Here is a 17,616-nt window from a genome sequence, read left to right as displayed (position 1 = left end):
GAAAGGGAGCAGGGGGGCTCTGTGAATGGCGAAGTGTTATGGTGAAGCATACAAAGGAGGAAGGAGACAGAGAATTGCTTGAAGCCAATATACCATTTTGACACGAGGGTTATGCCAAATGGCATATCACTCCTCCCTCACAACCAAGCCAACATTGTTTCCACTGTACCAGCCTGCATGAAAAGGGCCAATGTGAACAGGCACCACATTTCACTTCTAGCAAGTGGATAAATGATAATGTATCGTGGTCTACGTATAATGTGTTATATTATCCATGACAGGATTTTGCTCTAGCACAGAGACTTCCATTTCCTTCATATTTCTGTTAATTAATGACAAAGTTTATCTGGAGTGCAAAGTTTACAAATGTAACAGCGTTCCTCATAAGAATAGCCTGCCACTTTTCAGTATCTTTAGTCAAGTAGAGAAAATCTGGAATATGATGTCTCTGAAACCAGCATCAGTGCTTCTCTTGGTTCTGGTCTTCTTCACCAGCTCTGCGTCCACTGGAAATGTCCTCGTCTGGCATGCTGACTTCAGCCATTGGCTCAATATGAAAGCTGTTCTGTATGAATTGACAGCCAGGGGCCACCAAGTGACTGTGGTCCTGCCCTCGTGTTTTCAAGCAAGTCAATTCAGTGAGCCTTTCCCATTTCAAGTGGAAGAGGTCTCCTCTCCATTCACAAAAGAAGATGTAGAAATGTTTGTTCAGGATATGATATATGCATGGTCTACTGAGATGCATGAGCTTTCCTTCTGGAAATTTTTCATCAGGTTGTATGGCATTATGGAAAAAATAATGAGCACAACCAAACTTTTTTGTGATGCTGTTTTGTTGAATGAGAAACTGCTGGAAAAGTTTCGTTCTGCTGGTTTTGATATTCTCATTTCTGACCCATGCGTGGCCTGTGGGGAGCTGCTGGCTGAGAAGCTCCAGATTCCGTTTATATATTCCTTCCGATTCTCCAGTGGAAACACCTTGGAGCGCTTTTGTGGTGGAATGCCCTCTCCTCCATCTTATGTGCCTGCCACTCTGGGAGGGTTAACGGACAGGATGTCCTTCGTGGAAAGGATGAGAAACATGTTCTTTTACTTCTCTCAAGACATTGTGTTTCATCAGGTTATCTTGAAAGACTGGGATAAGTACTATAGTGACATTCTAGGTAAGCATTTGTTTTCGTTTCCTGTCCTGATATTTTTTATGTAATCTTTAATAAGGCTAAGTTCACCTGTGCCTGTCTGTCCCATGATTTTACTAAACATGAGAACTGTCACAAGAATGTGGAAATTTCATCCCCTGAAAATACCTAAGCCCACATTTGGGCTGTCTGGTTTATATTTTTATGTTGTGTGAGTTTGTGGGTGTGGGGAATAATAGGTAAGCTGAATCTTTTCACACTGCATGACTTTAGGTTGGCCAAATGGCCAAGTTCTAGGCATTTATGGCAATCTGATCATAGACTATTGGCAAGAGATGTGTACATTAAATAGAATGTTAATGCATTTTAGTTACCCTTGCTTAATTATTAATCAGCTATATAGACTCATAGTTTCCTCATTTCAGGGGAAATAAGGAAATAATGATAGGGTGGGTTTTTTGTTTTGTTTTTGTTCACACTGTAATGTAGATGTTAATCTACATTTTGTTTTATATAACAACAATGGCAAAAAGGTACTCCAGTTCCCAACTGAGACAAGAAAATCCAGAAAGATAAAGGGAGTGGGTGGGGGATTTATTGGATTCTGGTGTAAGATCATCTAGCTTTGCTGAACAAAACCAATTCGAAGCACATCTAACCCCTGCTTTCTTAATTTGTTTATTTGTACTGTATCAGAGCATGGCACGATTTAAAATTATAGATATAAATTAAATATAGGTAAAATTAAAAACAAGTTTGTATGTTTAGATAATTAGAATATTTTTGACCAGGAGCAGGCTACCTCAATGGTGTTATTTCAGCCATTTTCTAGATCCTATTTTGTACCTGTGGCGGGGCATAAATTGCATGCACATGAGCGCTGCATTGATTGGATTTCTGCACAGACACAGAAAATTTGTCCTGTATGCCAATAGCTCCCATTCCCCATGCCCACGAGACAGGAACTTTTACATTGTGTGGATGAGCTCTAGGATGAAAAAGAAGGGAAGCAGAGTGAAGCAATCCCAGCTTCATCTAACTTCTTTTATGTGTCAGGATGTCTTTGCCTTTTTTCACAGGTTCAGCAGTTTCCCTTTTAAAGCATAGCTTTAAATGCTGAAAAACGGCAATGATTAACCAATATCGCCTGCTGTTAAAGGCAACAGTACCCGTGTGTGATACAGTATCTTGACAATCTCTATGCCATGAAAAGGCAAAGTACAACAGGTATTGGCTCTTCTGAAATGCAGGATACCTGCTGGATCCAGCCTGTCACTTTCCTGTGTTACTGTTGTCATTGCTATTGTCATTGTTGTTGTCAAATCACCTCCAACTTTTGGTGACCCTATGAATGATAGGTCTCCAAAATGTCATTTCCTTATCAGTCGTGCTCAGTTCTTGCAAACTCAAGCCTGTGGCTTCTTTCAGGGAGTCAGTCTAGTATTTAGTTTTCTTCTTTTCTTACTTCCTTTAACCTTTCCCAGTACAGTGGTGCCTCACTTAACGACGTTAATTCATTCCAGCGAAATCGCTGTAGAGCAAAAACATCATAAAGCGAAAATAAAAAACCCACTGAAACACATTAAAACCCAGTTAATGGGTTCCAATGGGCTAAAAACTCACCATCCAGCAAAGATCCTCCATACGGCAGCCATTTTTTGTGCCTGTATAGCAAGGAATCCATCCCTAAGCACAGCGGGGAGCCATTTTGAGTACCTGGTGGCCATTTTGAAAACCCGACGATTAGCTGTTTTGATCGTCGTAATGCGAAGAATCGGTTCCCGAAGCAGGGAACTGATCTTCACAAAGGCAAAAACCCCATTTAAAACATCATTTTGCAATCGCAATTGCGATCTCAAAAACATCATCGTGAAGTGGATTCGTCGTAATGCGGGGTAATCGTTAAGCAGGGCACAGCTGTATTACTGTCTTTTTCAGTGATTCTTACATTCTCATGATGTGGCCAAAGTAGGACGACCTTAGTTTCAACATTTTTGCCTCCAGAGATAGTTCAGACTTGTTCATCTTTCTGGCAGCCCAGAGTATCTGCAAAGTTCTCTCCTCCAGCACCACATTTCACACAAATCCATATTTTTCCCATCAGTTTTTTTACTGTCCAGCTTTCATTCCCATACATGGTGATCAGAAATACAAGAGTGTGGATGATTTTGGTCTTCATCTCCATGGACACATCCTTATACAGTACTTTATTATCTTTTATAGTTCCTTAATTGCTGCCTTTCAGTTTTTTGATTTCTTGGGTACAGTCTCCATTTGGATTGATGATTAAAACAAGGTATACAAAATCTCTATTTTGATTTCTTCTAAAGCTGTGTAGTTCTTCCGTAGTCATGATTTTTGAGTTCTTAATGTTCAACTGGGAATTCCCAGTGTGGTATGGTGGATAGAACGATGGATTAGGACTCTGTATAACAGGGTTCAAAACTCTGCTAAACCATAGAAACTGACTGCAGAAGTGGAACTGGCAAAACTGAAATATCCTTAAATATCTCACTTACCTTGAAAGCGCTATTAGGGTTGCTGGAAACATACACAATGTCCAGTTGGAATCCTGCCTTGGCACTTTTCTCTTTCATTTTCATCAGAAGTTGTTTCAAGTCATTGATGCTTTCTACCAATAAGAAATCTGCATACTGTATTTTAAATTATTAGTGTTTCTTCCATCAGTTTTCAGCACACCTTCATCTGAATCTAGTCTGGTTTCTGTATGCTTTTCATAAAGATTAAACAAATAGGGGGATAAAATGGACCCTTGTCTGACACCTTTACCTATGGGAACCATTGTCTCCCTGTATTCGGTCCTAATGGCAGCTTATTGTCCACAATACAGGTTATCCATCAGGGCAATTAATAGCTGAGGCATACCCATTTCTTTCACCACTGCATAATTTCTCATAATCCAAACAGTCAAAGGTTTTGCTGTATCTAAAGCATAGATTGATCTTCTGAAATTCTTTGGTGCTTTTGAGTAGGCAGCGTATATTTGCAATATGATCTCACCTGCCTCTTGCTGTTCAAAATTCAGCTTGAACATCAGGCGATTTTCACTTCATGCAAAGTAAATGCCTTTGTTGCAACACCCTGAACATCACATTGGTTGCATGGGGAATTAAAACAATGATCCTATAGTTACTGCACTACTTAGCATCTCCTTTCTTGAGGATTGGTATGTATATTTAAGATTTCTAGTGTGGGGCCATTGTTTTGTATTCCATATTTGTTGACATATTCCTGTTAAGAGTTTGACAGATTGATCCCCTATGGCTTGAAATAAATCTATTCGTATTACATCTACTCCTGGGGATTAATTTTTCCTAGTGCCTTCAAAGCAGCTTAAACTTCATTTTCTAGAACTGCAAGGTCTTTTCTTAAGATTCCTCTTCAAAGGAATCTTTTTATCTCTTCTGCATCAGTCTTCAGTATACGGTTTCTACCTTCTCTTTATTTTCTTCTGGTCAGATAGTGTGCTTCCCTGTTGGTCATTGTCATGAGTGCAGCTGAAGACCTGGAACCAGAAGGGTTAACTCAGGCTGAGGAGAATGCTGAGCAATCAGAAGCACCTGAATTGCCTCCAGATTCTCCTTCCTCAGCAGACAAGCTTCGGGCCAGGCTTCGGGGAAGACTTATGTCAAAAAGGTCAGAGGATCACTCGAAGGCTGTCCACAGAAACATCCGTTCAACTAGCCCTGAGTTTTGACAGGATGGAAAGGTTTCCAGCAGCTCAAGGGGCTGTTTTGCTATAAAAACAGCTCCTATTCAGCTAGAATTCTGTGGAAGCAACAAGTCAAAACCTCTGACTTGCATCCACGGTCCTACAACCTTGAACCGTGTTTCCTGAACTTCTGACTCTGGACCCAGACTTTGGACTATGTTGTGTGTTTGGACCTTGGACTCTGACTTTGGACTACGTTGTGTGTTTGACTCTGGACTCTGACCTTGGACTACGTTCTGTGAGTTGGTTTGGTAATTGGATATCGGCTTTATATTCCTAGTATTCCTGACTTTGGACTGGCTTATTGGACCTCGGCTGTTGTTACCCCTGGGAACGTGACAGTCATTCACCATTCCTAATCTAGGCTTAAATCTCTCTTTGATTTTTTGGATCTGCTGGAAAAGTTGTTTTTCCCCTTTTGTTGTTCTCCTCTGTTTCTTTGCACTAGTTGTAGTAGTTCTTTGTCTCTATGTAACAGTCACTGAAAAAGTGCATTTTTGGTGTTTCTTCTATCATCCATCTTGTCTTTTGTTTTCTTTTTACTACAAGAATTGCATTTTTGTTTTATTTCCTGATAATATATCTGGTTTCACTCCAGAAATCTGCTAGTTGAGAGTCAGTTGAGTTTAGTAGTACAAAACTGTTCTTTGTGTGGTCTTTAAATTCATCAAGAAGGTTACTTAAATTATATTTTGGCACTATGTTTCTTTTATTGTTCTTTTTCAGATTTAACATAATATTGCATATTAACCATTCATGAGCAGTGCCACAATCTGCATCTGGTCCTGTTTTGGCTGAGAGAATGCAGCTTATCCATTTCCTTCTTCCAATTACAGTGGTGCTTCCATTATGCTGTTAATTAGTTCCAGCAAAATCGCTGTAGAACAAAAATGTCGTAAAGCGAAAATAAAAAAGCCATTGAAACGCATTAAAACCTGGTCAATGCGTTCCAATCGGCTAAGAACTCACTGTCCAGAGAAGATCCTCCATGGGGCGGCCATTTTTGAGTGCCTGTGCAGCTGAAAATGGCTCCTAAGCACAGCGGGGAGCCATTTTGAGCATCCGGCAGCCATTTTGAAAACCCGACGATCAGCTGTTTTTATCATTGGGAAGCGAAAATCGGTTCCCGAAACAGGGAACCGATAATCGCGCAGCAAAATGTCGTTTTGCGATGCTTTTGCGATCGAAAAAACCTCGTTGTAATGCGGATTCGTTGTTAAATGGAGCGCCCGTCTTTCGAGGCACCACTGTACGTAGTCTATTTGATATCTGCATCTGGTGATGTCCAGGTGTTCAGCAATCTCTTTGGTTGTTGAAAGCATTTGTTGTCAATTAATAGATTGCTGGCTTTGCAGAACACTATGAGTCATTTTCCTGATTCATTGCTGTGTTATCCATGACAGGATTTTGTTCTAGCACAGAGACTTCCATTTCCTTCATCTTTCTGTTAAAGAATGACAAAGGTTAACTGGAGTGCAAGGTTTCGAAATTCAACATTGTCCAGCATAGGACCACCCAGTCACCTTGCAGCATCATTAGTTAAATAGAGAAAAGCTGGAATACAATGTCTTTGAAACCAACATGGGTGCTTCTCTTGGTCCTGGTTTTCTTCACGGGCACCACTTCCACTGGCAATGTCCTTGTCTGGCACACGGCCTTCAGCCACTGGCTCAATATGAAAGCTATCCGGGATGAGCTGACAGCCAGGGGACACCAAGTGACTGTGCTTGTGCCGTCAACTTTCCAGGCAAGTCAGTTCCATGAGCCTCTGCCATTTCAGGTGGAAATGATCTCTGTCCCAATCTCAAAAGAGGAAGTAGAAACTTTCATTCAGGATTTTCTATATATGTGGTCTTATGAGATGCACGAGCTTTTCTTCTGGGAATTTTTCATCAAGTTGTATGGCATTATGGAAAAAATAATGAGCACAACCAAACTTTTTTGTGATGCTGTTTTGCTGAACGAGAAACTGCTGGAAAAGTTTCGTTCTGCTGGTTTTGATATTCTCATTTCTGACCCATGCGTGGTCTGTGGGGAGCTGCTGGCTGAGAAGCTCCATCTCCCGTTTATATATTCCTTCCGATTCTCCAGTGGAAACACCTTGGAGCGCTTTTGTGGTGGAATGCCCTCTCCTCCATCTTATGTGCCTGCCAGCCTGGGAGGGCTAACGGACAGGATGTCCTTCGTGGAAAGGATGAGAAACATGTTCTTTTACTTCTCTCAAGACATTGTGTTTCATCAGGTTATCTTGAAAGACTGGGATAAGTACTATAGTGACATTCTAGGTAAGCATTTGTTTTTGGTTCCTGTCCTGATATTTTTAGGTATACTTTAATAAGGCTAAGTTCACCTGTGCCTGTCTGTTCCGTGGTTTTACTAAACAGGTGAACAGGCATAAGAAAGTGTAGATTTCAGCCCCTGAAGTTGGATGTGCCTATATTACAGTCATGGTGTCATATCTGCCAGAAGGTTTCTAAGCCCACATTTTTGGAAGTTGGAAGACAATTTGGTTTATGTTTTTATGTTGTGTGGTGTTGTGTCAGGGAAGAGTAGTAGGCTAGCTAAATCTTTTCACACTGTTTTGATTTAGGTTGGCAAAATGGCAGAACGGCAACATTTTAGGTACCCATAGTAACCTGACCGTATACTATTAGGAAGAACTATGCATATTAAATAAAAAGTTAATACATTTTTAGTGAGCCTTGCTTAATTATCAATCACCTATGTAGACTCTTCACCTGTTCCTTTCTGTCCCATGGTTTTACTAAACATGAGAACTGTCACAAGAATGTGTAAATTTCATCCCCTGAAAATACCTAAGCCCACATTTTTGTAAGTAAGTCCGTTCGGTTTATATTTTTATGTTGTGTGAGTTTGTGGGTGTGGGGAGTAGTAGGTAAGCCGAATCTTTTCCCACTGCATGACTTTAGGTTGGCCAAATGGCCAAGTTCTAGGCATTTATGGCAATCTGATCATAGACTATTGGGAAGAGCTTTGTACATTAAATAGAATGTTAATGTATTTTTAGTTGCCCTTAATTATTAATCAGCTATATAGACTCATAGTTACGGTAAAATGTATGTTCCATTCTTCAGGGATAATGAGGAAATAATGGCAGGGTGGGGTTTTTTGTTCACACTGTAATGTAGATGTTAATCTACATTTTGTTTTACATAACAACAATGACAAAAATAGGATTCAAAATGTATTCCAGTTCCCAACTGAGACAAGAAAATCCAGAAAGATAAAGGGAGCGAGAGAATTTATTGAATTCTGATGTACAGTAACATCATGTAGCTCTGCTGAACAAATTCTGCTGATTCAACACACAGCTAACCCCTATTTCCTTGTTTTCTTTATTTGCATCAGAACCATTTAAAATTATGATCGTAAATGTAATATAGATAACATTAAATGCAAATTACAATGGTTGTTGTGGGTTTTTCAGGCTCTTTGGCTGTGTTCTGGAGAACACGTGCTCCAGAACATGGCCAAAGAGCCCGAAAAACCCACAACAACCATTAGATCCCAGCCGTGAAAGCCTTCGCGAATATAGCAAATTAGAATGTTAAGATGATGGACTCTTTTTGATCAGAAACAGGCTGCTTCAGTGTCATAAGATTCCTCTTCAAAGGCAGTGTCATCTTTTTATTTCTTCTGCATAGGTCTTTAGTATACTGTTTCCACCTTGTCTTTATTTTCTCCCAGTCAAAGAGTTTGCTTGCCTGTTGGTTGTTCACCATTCCTAACCTAGGCTTACATTTCTGTTTGATTTCTTGGATCTTCTGGAAGAGATAACTTGTTTTTCTCCTTTTGTTTCTTTGCACTAGTTGTAGTTGTAGTTCTTTTTGTCTCTATGTGACAGTCACTGAAAAACTGCATTCAGAGTTCTGACCTGGGGTGGTTATATGAATCAATGACTTGCAAAGTGTCCCTACAGCGCTGCTCAGATCTTACAAACTAACAGCCATGGTTTCCTTTATTGCGCCAATCCATCTCTAGCAATATTGCTCTAGCAATCCATTCCCTAGCAATATTGTGTTTTCCCTAATCTATGATTCCAGGATTAAATTTTGTCTTCTCATTATATGTCCAAGCTTACTCATTTTTTGCTCCAGTGAGAGTTTTGTCTTGACTTGATTGAGCACCCACTTATCTGCCTTTTTTTTTTTTGACAATCCGTTGCATCTATAAAGCCCTGCTCCAACACCGCTTTGTAAATGAATGGACTCCCCCCGCTTTCTTCACTGTTTGGTTTTTACACAGTAATTGTATGGATAACCTTGATGTTGGTTTCTGGTGACACATCCTTATACTTGAGTATCTTTTCTAGCTCCTTCCAAGTTGCCTCTGCAAGTACCAGTCTCCTTCTGATTTCTTGGCTGCAGTCTCCCTTTGGACTGATGATTAAATCAAAGTAAAGGTGCAGTTCAGAAAAAAAGCAAGAAGACTGGGAATCATCATCATCATGAAGGGGAAGGGGAAGGGGAAGGAAGAAGAAGAGGAAGAGGAAGGAAGAGGAAGAAGGAAGAGGAAGAGGAAGGAAGAAGAGGAAGGAAGAAGAAGAAGAAGGAAGAAGAAGAGGAAGGAAGAAGAAGAAGGAAGAAGAAGAACTGCAGAGCTGGAAAGAACCCTATGGGTCTAAGGAGGCACTGTGTTGTTGTTTCAGTAACACCATACCATAGAGATATAGCACTCTCTGAATGTTTTTCAGCATAATTATGCAAATAACACTTTGCCCCCTCAGCAAGCTGGATATTAATTTTACCAACTTTGGAAGGATGGAAGGCTGAGTTGGGCTTGAGCTGGCTACCTGAATCCATTGTGATCAAACTCAGGTCATGAGCAGAGGCTTGACTGCAGTACTGCAGTTAACCACTGCACAAGGGGCTCGAATTCCCAGCCTCTGGCTCCACAACCAGATACTTAAGCCACTGAGCTATCTAGCAGTTCAGCTATCCAGCATGATGAACCAACTTGTATGAAAGTGGTTTTTCCGCCCTTTGCATATTTTCTTTTTGAAGTTGCTGTTGAGGTCTGAGTATTTGCAACCCTGTTGGCGGCACCTGAGTTTTGGAAAGCTGCGTGGATGAAGAAGATAAGAGCTGACTTGTTTTTTTTTTTTTGCTTTGAGGCTTAATGATGCAATTTCATTTCATATCTAAATCAACATGAGTCTTTTAAACAGACAAAAACGTGTGTGTGTGTTTGCTGTTAATAATTTTTACAGACAGACACTCATTTTTCTCCTCCTTTCTATGTGCAGAAGGGCTAATAAAAGCTTTTCAGACACAAAGGTTGTAAAAAAAAAGCTGTTTGAGGTTAATTAAAGGGGACAAGATAAAAGGCAGAATTGAACAGAACAGGGCAGAACGGGGGCTTCTTAATAAAAACAAATTGTGCCAAAAGCAGTGAGATGCAGTGAATAAACATCAGAACCTCAAACCTACAAAAAGATACATTTTCATAAACCCTTTACTGTCCCCAAACCTGCCAGAACAGAACATATTAGCCCAGATAATCAAATCAAGTTCCCGACACATTTGTGACTATATGAGACAGATGCAGCAAACCAGAGATCCTTCTCAGGAACAACATTGAGTAGGGTTGTCGTTTAGTCATGTCCAACTCTTCGTGACCCCATGGACCAGAGCATGCCAGGCCCTCATTACTTCCACTATCTCCCAGAGTTGTGTCAAATTCATGTTGGTTGCTTCGATGACACTGTCCAACCGTCTCGTCCTCTGTCATCCCCTTCTCCTCTTGCCTTCACACTTTCCCAACATCAGGGTCTTTTCCAGGGAGTCTTCTCTTCTCATGAGATGGCCAAAGTACTGGAGCCTCAGCATGAGGATCTGTCCTTCCAGTGAGCATTCAGGTTTGATTTCCTTCAAAATAGATAGGTTTGTTCTCCTTGCAGTCCAGGGGACTTTCAAGAGTCTCCTCCAGCACCACAATTCAAAGGCATCAATTCTTCGGCGATCAGCTTTCTTTATGGTCCAGCTGTCACTTTCATACATCACTACAGGAAAAACCATAGCTTTGACTATTCGGACTTATGTTGGCAAGGTGATATCTCTGGTTTTTAAGATGCTGTGGAGGTTTGTCATTGCTTTCCTCCCAAGAAGCAGGCGTCTTTTAATTTTGTGGCTGCTGTCTCCATCTGCAGTGATCATGGAGCCCAGGAAAATAAAATCTGTCACTTCCTCCATATCTTCCCCTTCTATTTGCCAGGAGGTGATGAGACCAGCGGCCATGATCTTAATTTTTTTGATTTTGAGTTTCAGAGCATTTTTGCACTCTCCTCTTTTACCCTCATTACGAGGTTCTTTAATTCCTCCTCACTTTCTGCCATCAGAGTGGTATCATCTGCATATCGAAGGTTGTTGATATTTCTTCCAGCAATCTTAATTATGGTTTGGGATTCTTCGAGTCCAGCCTTTCACATGATGTATTCTGCATATAATTTAAATAAGCTGGGGGACAATATACAGCCTTGTCGTACTCCTTTCCCAATTTTGAACCAATCAGTTGAGTAGGGTAGCCCAATGAAATTGACCTGTCTCGTTAGCTTAGAATGGAATAATGAAACCAACTTCAGAATTACCCTGGGAAATGCTGCAGAATTTTGAATTTTGATTAAAAAAACTCAAGTTGCACTGCAGAAATGCAGGGACTTGAAGAGCAGAATTCGCTCCCAGTCTCTCCAGAGCAGGCTGTTTGTTCTCATCAACTGGCACTTACAGTCCCAATAATGCACTCTTAGTCATTGATAAAAGAAAGAATAAAAGGTTTCATTTACTCACAATTGAGCAGATAAACAGCATGCTGTAAAAAAAAAGACTGTTTGCAATAGCAGACCTCAACAGACTCACAGCCTGCTTCCTGCAGACTCCTGCAGACTACACTCTAACTGAATAAACTATTGAGAGGAGACTAAAAAAAAGAGAAGACACTTAAGCAGAGAGGTGTGACTCTCTTTGAAAATCAGAGGCATGGAAGAACAATTACAGTTACTTACTGCTGGATTGGTTTACAGTCACTGCAGCTAAGAAAGGTCCCTCACAGCCATATCTAACAAGGCAGTATATAAAGTTGCTAAAATTCCAACAGGAATGGCATTCCAGTAGCCGGTCCAGGCAGAAAAGTAATATTGTAAGAAACAGCCCAGAATGGTGATTTCTGAGCAGGACAGTCCAATGAAATTCACCTCTTCCATCTGGCTAGACATGATTGATGCAACCAGTTCTGAAATACCCCAAGGAACAACATTCCTATATCCATACCATGCAGAAAATTGATACTGCAAAACAACCTCCCTCCACACTCACTCTGAATGATGAATGATAACTTCCAAGGAGGACAGACCAATAGTACTCAACCATCTTATCTAACCAGCCCCCAAATGCCCCAGGAACAACATTCCTGTACCTCTTCCAGGCAGAACATGGTATATTGTGAAAAATAGCCCAGAAGAATAACTTCTGAGTAGGACTTGTTGTCGTTTAGTTGTGTCTGACTCTTCGTGACCCCATGGACCAGAGCACGCCAGGCCCTCCTATCTTCTACTGCCTCCCGGAGTTGTGTCAAATTCATGTTGGTTGCTTTGCAGACCAACATGTAGGACTACCCAACAATATTCATCCATTCCATGTGACTAGAAGAGACTGTCAGAAAATAATTTTAATTAATCGAGAAATGTGTTAAGAACAAGCAGATGGGATTTGTAGTTTGATCTAGCTTACAAAGTTGAAGCTTCCGAATGAGACGCTATTGAGAAACTGTTTCATTGGTCTGGAAACTGACCACTGCAACAAATGTTAAAAAGAGGAACTTGACCAGACATTAAGCCAAATTGCAAAACGTACTTCCTGAAATGTGTTGCAATTTAGAAAACTCCCAAATTATAACTGGTGATATGTAAGTGAAATCATGTCTGTGATGGACACACATGTTGCATCAGTTCTGTCAGGGGAAAACCTGTTATAAATATCTGTGATTTTGGGTGAATGGTGCCTTTGCCAAGATGTTGAGGGAATTGTGCCATGGGCGTAATCTTAAATGGGTTTCTGCCTGTTTTTGGAGAAGAGCCTCATTTGAGGTTTATAATGATTTTTTATTTTAAAGGTTAATTTTTTTTTTCTTGACAGGACTGATACAACCAGCCACCAAACCAAACCAACCAAACAAAGAAAGAAAAACAAAATCTCATCTGCTGGGGAATTGCTCCAGCCTGATCCCTAAAATCAGAAGCTCTAGAAGTCCAGCTTTGGCACAAATTGTCCAAGTGTCATGTGATGACTGGGAAACAGATTGCACTGGAGCCCTCCACAAGCAGTCCAAACTGCAACATATTTCCCCATGTAATCATTCCCCCTCTCACTGGGGAAGATCCTGTCATGCTTTCACTCCACCCTTGCTCTCACTGGACATACAGAGGTGCATACATGCAGGATACACAGGACAAACTGGTTAATTTATATGCGTGCTTATTTACTGATCATTTAGTTACATGTACAGTATGCCCAGTCATAGAAATAAAAGCCCCCCTTTCAGGATGTACTGGAATACTGCATTACCCACTTTAAAGAACTTATTTAGCTTTCCAATGTGGACCTATCACTTAGAGATTTACACAAGAGCCCCTAAGCACTGTCTCTTGCTGAATGAAGCCTGTTTGGTCCCCCAGTCTGATGAGGAAATTTGGCAATTGACCTCAGAGGAATAATTGGTGGAATGTAGCCTACTATATGTCCCCTTGATCTTTGGCTGAGAACATTCAACTGAGAAATGATTGGCTGGGTTTCAGATGTAATTAATAACAATAATGTGCTGTCAAGTCAATTCTGGCTCATGGTGACCCTTTTCAGGAAGTTCCAGGTAGAAAGTACTCAGAAGTGGCGTACCATTCCATTTTTTCGGGGTGGAGGGGGCTGGGACATGCAGCTTGCCCAAGGCCACACAGGCTGGCTGTACTTGCAGGAGGCACAGTGAGAAATCGAACTCCTGATCTCTGGCTAATTACCTAGCCAGAGGTAATTAGCATGCCAAAATATCCAACCTTCATTCAGTAACTAAACATCAAGATACATGTCATTTTATTTTAAATACATTCTGGTTTTGAAAAACAAAAGGAGATTTGTGCAAAAATACACACAACCTTTTTGCACCTGAAAACCTGATTTAAACAAAAAAAAAAATCTTGGGTTTTGTTAATAGTGCTAACCCAACCGAGCAGTGGTACCCAAACTGGGGTCTCCAGGTGTTCTTGGAGCGCAATTCCCAGAAACCTTCACCACTTGCTGTGCTGGCCAGGATTTCTGGGAGTTGCAGTCCAAGAAAATCTGGAGGCCCAAGTTTGAGAACCACGGGTCTAGAGATCAATTGCTTGGGAAATAGGAATAATTATGAAGTGTTGTGATGAAACATCTGCTTGACAGAGATTTGTCCACCCAGGTGATCATTCATTCTTATGTGGCTCTTGAATGGATTGTTGGTGTGTATGGAGAGGAGTGGCTTTGACTTGACATTTCAGATTCTCATTTTTGCAATAGATTCAGAAGATTGAAGTCTTACTTGTTTCTTCCCATCTACATCAAGAGCCATTCTTCTCTTTGCCTAAGTGTGGCACCAGCTTTATGCCTGCTCTCATTTTTCAATCTGAGATACTGTCAACAGTTCAAACAGAACGTGATGATTCATAAAGTCTAGTATTACGAAGAAGGTTGGGAGACTAGTGGACAATATTTGCTGTTCCATTCATCTTGATACAGAGCAGCAAAGCAGCAAATACAGAAATGTGAGATGTGTTGAACATGAAGGGTAGATATTTTCCCAAAAGGCACAGCCAACTAGATGCCCTAATTTAAGCCATTTCACTTCCCTCCCAAAAGTTCAAGTAGATTCCTAATAAGCATTATTTTGCAAGGAAAGTTCAACAATGAACATACCTGACAGTGATTCAAATCCAGATTTTACAACAAGACTTTCCCCTTAGCCTTATCTCTAAATCTGGATGTGTTGTATTCCACTCTTCAGCTTGAAAGAACATAGACTCCGAATAGCGCATGAAAGGACCTGGGTTGAGTTTTCTTTCTCAATACAGATGGCTGACGCTGTTGTGCACTAGGTTCCATGGGGCAGAAGCACTCCAAATTCAAAATCAGCTTTCAGGATGAGCAGTCCAAGACTCTCCAGCTGTACTGAGTCATATATGGTTAAACACCGTGGATGTGAAAACAGATTTATTCTAGGCATCTGGACTGCTTTTTTGAGATTTAGGGCATGAACCCTTCTCATAGCCAAGAAATTCCAGCCATTATAAGATGTTTCCATCCCAGTGAGAGATCATATGTGCAAGTGATGGGGAGCCGTTTCTCTTTTATATTCAACAGTGATTGATGTTTCTCATATTAGCAAAGCGAGTTGGAGCAATTTTATAATTAGGTATAGAAGAGTTAATAATGAGAGTTTCAATTTTCAAATGCATCTGACTTTCATATATACAAAGTTGAAGGGTATAAAGTTCCCACCCCAACTCTATAGTTGAAGGTGCTGGCTGGATAGCTCAGAGGTTTAGGTATCTGGCTGTGGAGCCAGGCATTGGGAAGTCAATTCCCAACTGTGCCTCTTGCAAGTAGAGCGAAGTTGAGTGGCCTTGGGCAAGCTGCACAGTCCCAGGACATCCAGCCCACCCCAAAAAGAGACTGGTATACCACTCCTGTGTATTTTCTGCCTAGGAACCCCTGAAAAGGGTCACCATAAGTCAGAACTGACTTGATGGCACATGATTATAATGATGATCATTATAGCTGAAGATGTAAATGACGGCTATGATTTGTTGTCTAGACGTGCCCTTTAACAAAGCAAAGGGTGAAATGGTAAAAAAATTCACTGGTTGTTGTGGGTTTTTTGGGCTCTTTGGCCGTGTTCTGAAGGTTGTTCTTCCTAACGTTTCACCAGTCTCTGTGGCCGGCATCTTCAGAGGACAGCACTCTGAAGATGCCGGCCACAGAGACTGGCGAAACATTAGGAAGAACAACCTTCAGAGCACACCCAAAGAGCTCGAAAAACCCTCAACAACCATTAGATCTTGGCCATGAAAGCCTTCGCGAACACAAAATTCACTGGCTTTGAATTCTCTTCTGTGAAAACATTGCAGGTCACGTGGAGAGGCTGGCTGGAGGTAGTTCTCCAAATGTATTTTGTCCTCTTGACTGCACTGTATTATAAATCTAACTTCATTATCTTAATGTTCCTCCACAAAGTGTATCTGGAAGCTCCTGAACCCTTTCCTAACCCTTTGGGGTTTGTCTTCAGGTTCTTCCATTCACATGAAAGTTATTGTCAAAATTATGTGAGACTTTTAAAGCCATTCATTAATTTACAGGTATAATTACATGGAGAATTTAAACATTCACTGTACGGTTATAAGTTGCAATTACTATGAAATGTGTCTCTGCGGTTCTGCCACTTAAAATAGAATCACACTGCAAAAGTGAAGGAAAATAGGGCAGAGAAATTCATCAGTATCTTCCAGTGTTGCGAAAGCAAATAAAGCGGTATGTTAAACAAAGAGGCTGTTTCTTAACTTCCAGCTGTTGCAGTAATAACTGTATGACCTGAACAGAACTGAATCATGCTCTGTCACGTAAGAACTGAATCATGCTGTATAATACAAAACTTTTCTTGAAAGTTTTCCTGTGCTGAGGAAGAAAGGTTTCCAGAACTTTGAAACACGGACATGCCCTGTGAAATTCTGCCTCTAGTTTTGCTCTGTCACGAAGTACACCGAGAAGAGCCGGAGCACAATGTCTGTGAAATGGAGGCTGCTGCTTCCTTTGCTTCTTGTATCCTTCTCGCCCTTGGTTTCCACTGGAAGTGTCCTTGTCTGGCCAGCTGACTACAGCCACTGGATCAATCTGAAATCCATCATGGATGAGCTGACAGCCAGGGGCCATCAGGTGACTGTGCTACTGCCTTCATTCTTCCAGGCTGCTAACACCCATGAAACATTTCTGTTCCATTTGGAAGTGATCCCTGTTCCATTTTCAAAAGCAGACATGGACTCATTAATTCAGGACGGCATAGTCTTATTTTCTTATGAGAAGCATGAAATTTCTTCCTGGGAAATGTTCACTAAGCTTTATTATTTGATGAGTGAGCTGATGGACAGAAACAAAATTATCTGTGACTTAATTGTGTCGAACAAGAAACTGTTGAAGAAGTTGGAGTCAGCTCATTTTGACATTCTCATTTCTGACCCACTCGCACCATGTGGGGAACTAGTGGCTGAGAAGCTGCATCTCCCGTTTATATATTCCTTCCGCTTCTCCAGTGGGAACACCATGGAGCGTCTTTGTGGTGGTATCCCAGCTCCTCCGTCCTATGTGCCTGCCAGTGTGGGAGGGCTAACGGACCGGATGACCTTCCTGCAGAGGATGGGGAACATGCTCTTTTACCTCTCACAAGATATCATATTTCATCAGGTTATCTGGAAAGACTGGAATAAATACTATAGTGAAGTTCTAGGTAAGAATTTATTCCCAGTTCTTAGTATGACATCTCTTGTGTTTACGTTGATGAGGCCATGTTCACATAAGGCTATGGAGTGATATCATATGTGCCTTTCAGTCTGGGAGCATTAATGGATGGAATGTTCCTGGAAAGAATGGGAAACTGGCTAACAAACCCAGGTCCCACAAATGAACCTGTTTGTGTTGAAATAAATACTATAGTGACTGT

At 41.0% G+C, this 17,616-nt stretch overlaps 1 protein-coding gene across 1 annotated transcript in view; it reads left to right on the top strand.

Moving 5' to 3' along the window:
- Positions 1–17,616, top strand: part of LOC110086331 (UDP-glucuronosyltransferase 2A1) — a 43,844-nt gene continuing 26,228 nt past the window's right edge. The window contains exon 1 of the mRNA XM_073003988.2: positions 1–7,157. Within this exon, the coding sequence (XP_072860089.2) occupies positions 6,437–7,157 (721 nt within the window). The 5' untranslated portion in view covers positions 1–6,436. The remainder of the gene's footprint in view (positions 7,158–17,616) is intronic.

Source organism: Pogona vitticeps, chromosome 6, assembly GCF_051106095.1.
Source record: "Pogona vitticeps strain Pit_001003342236 chromosome 6, PviZW2.1, whole genome shotgun sequence".
Lineage (NCBI taxonomy): Eukaryota > Metazoa > Chordata > Lepidosauria > Squamata > Agamidae > Pogona > Pogona vitticeps.
This window is presented reverse-complemented; position numbering and strand designations above follow the sequence as displayed.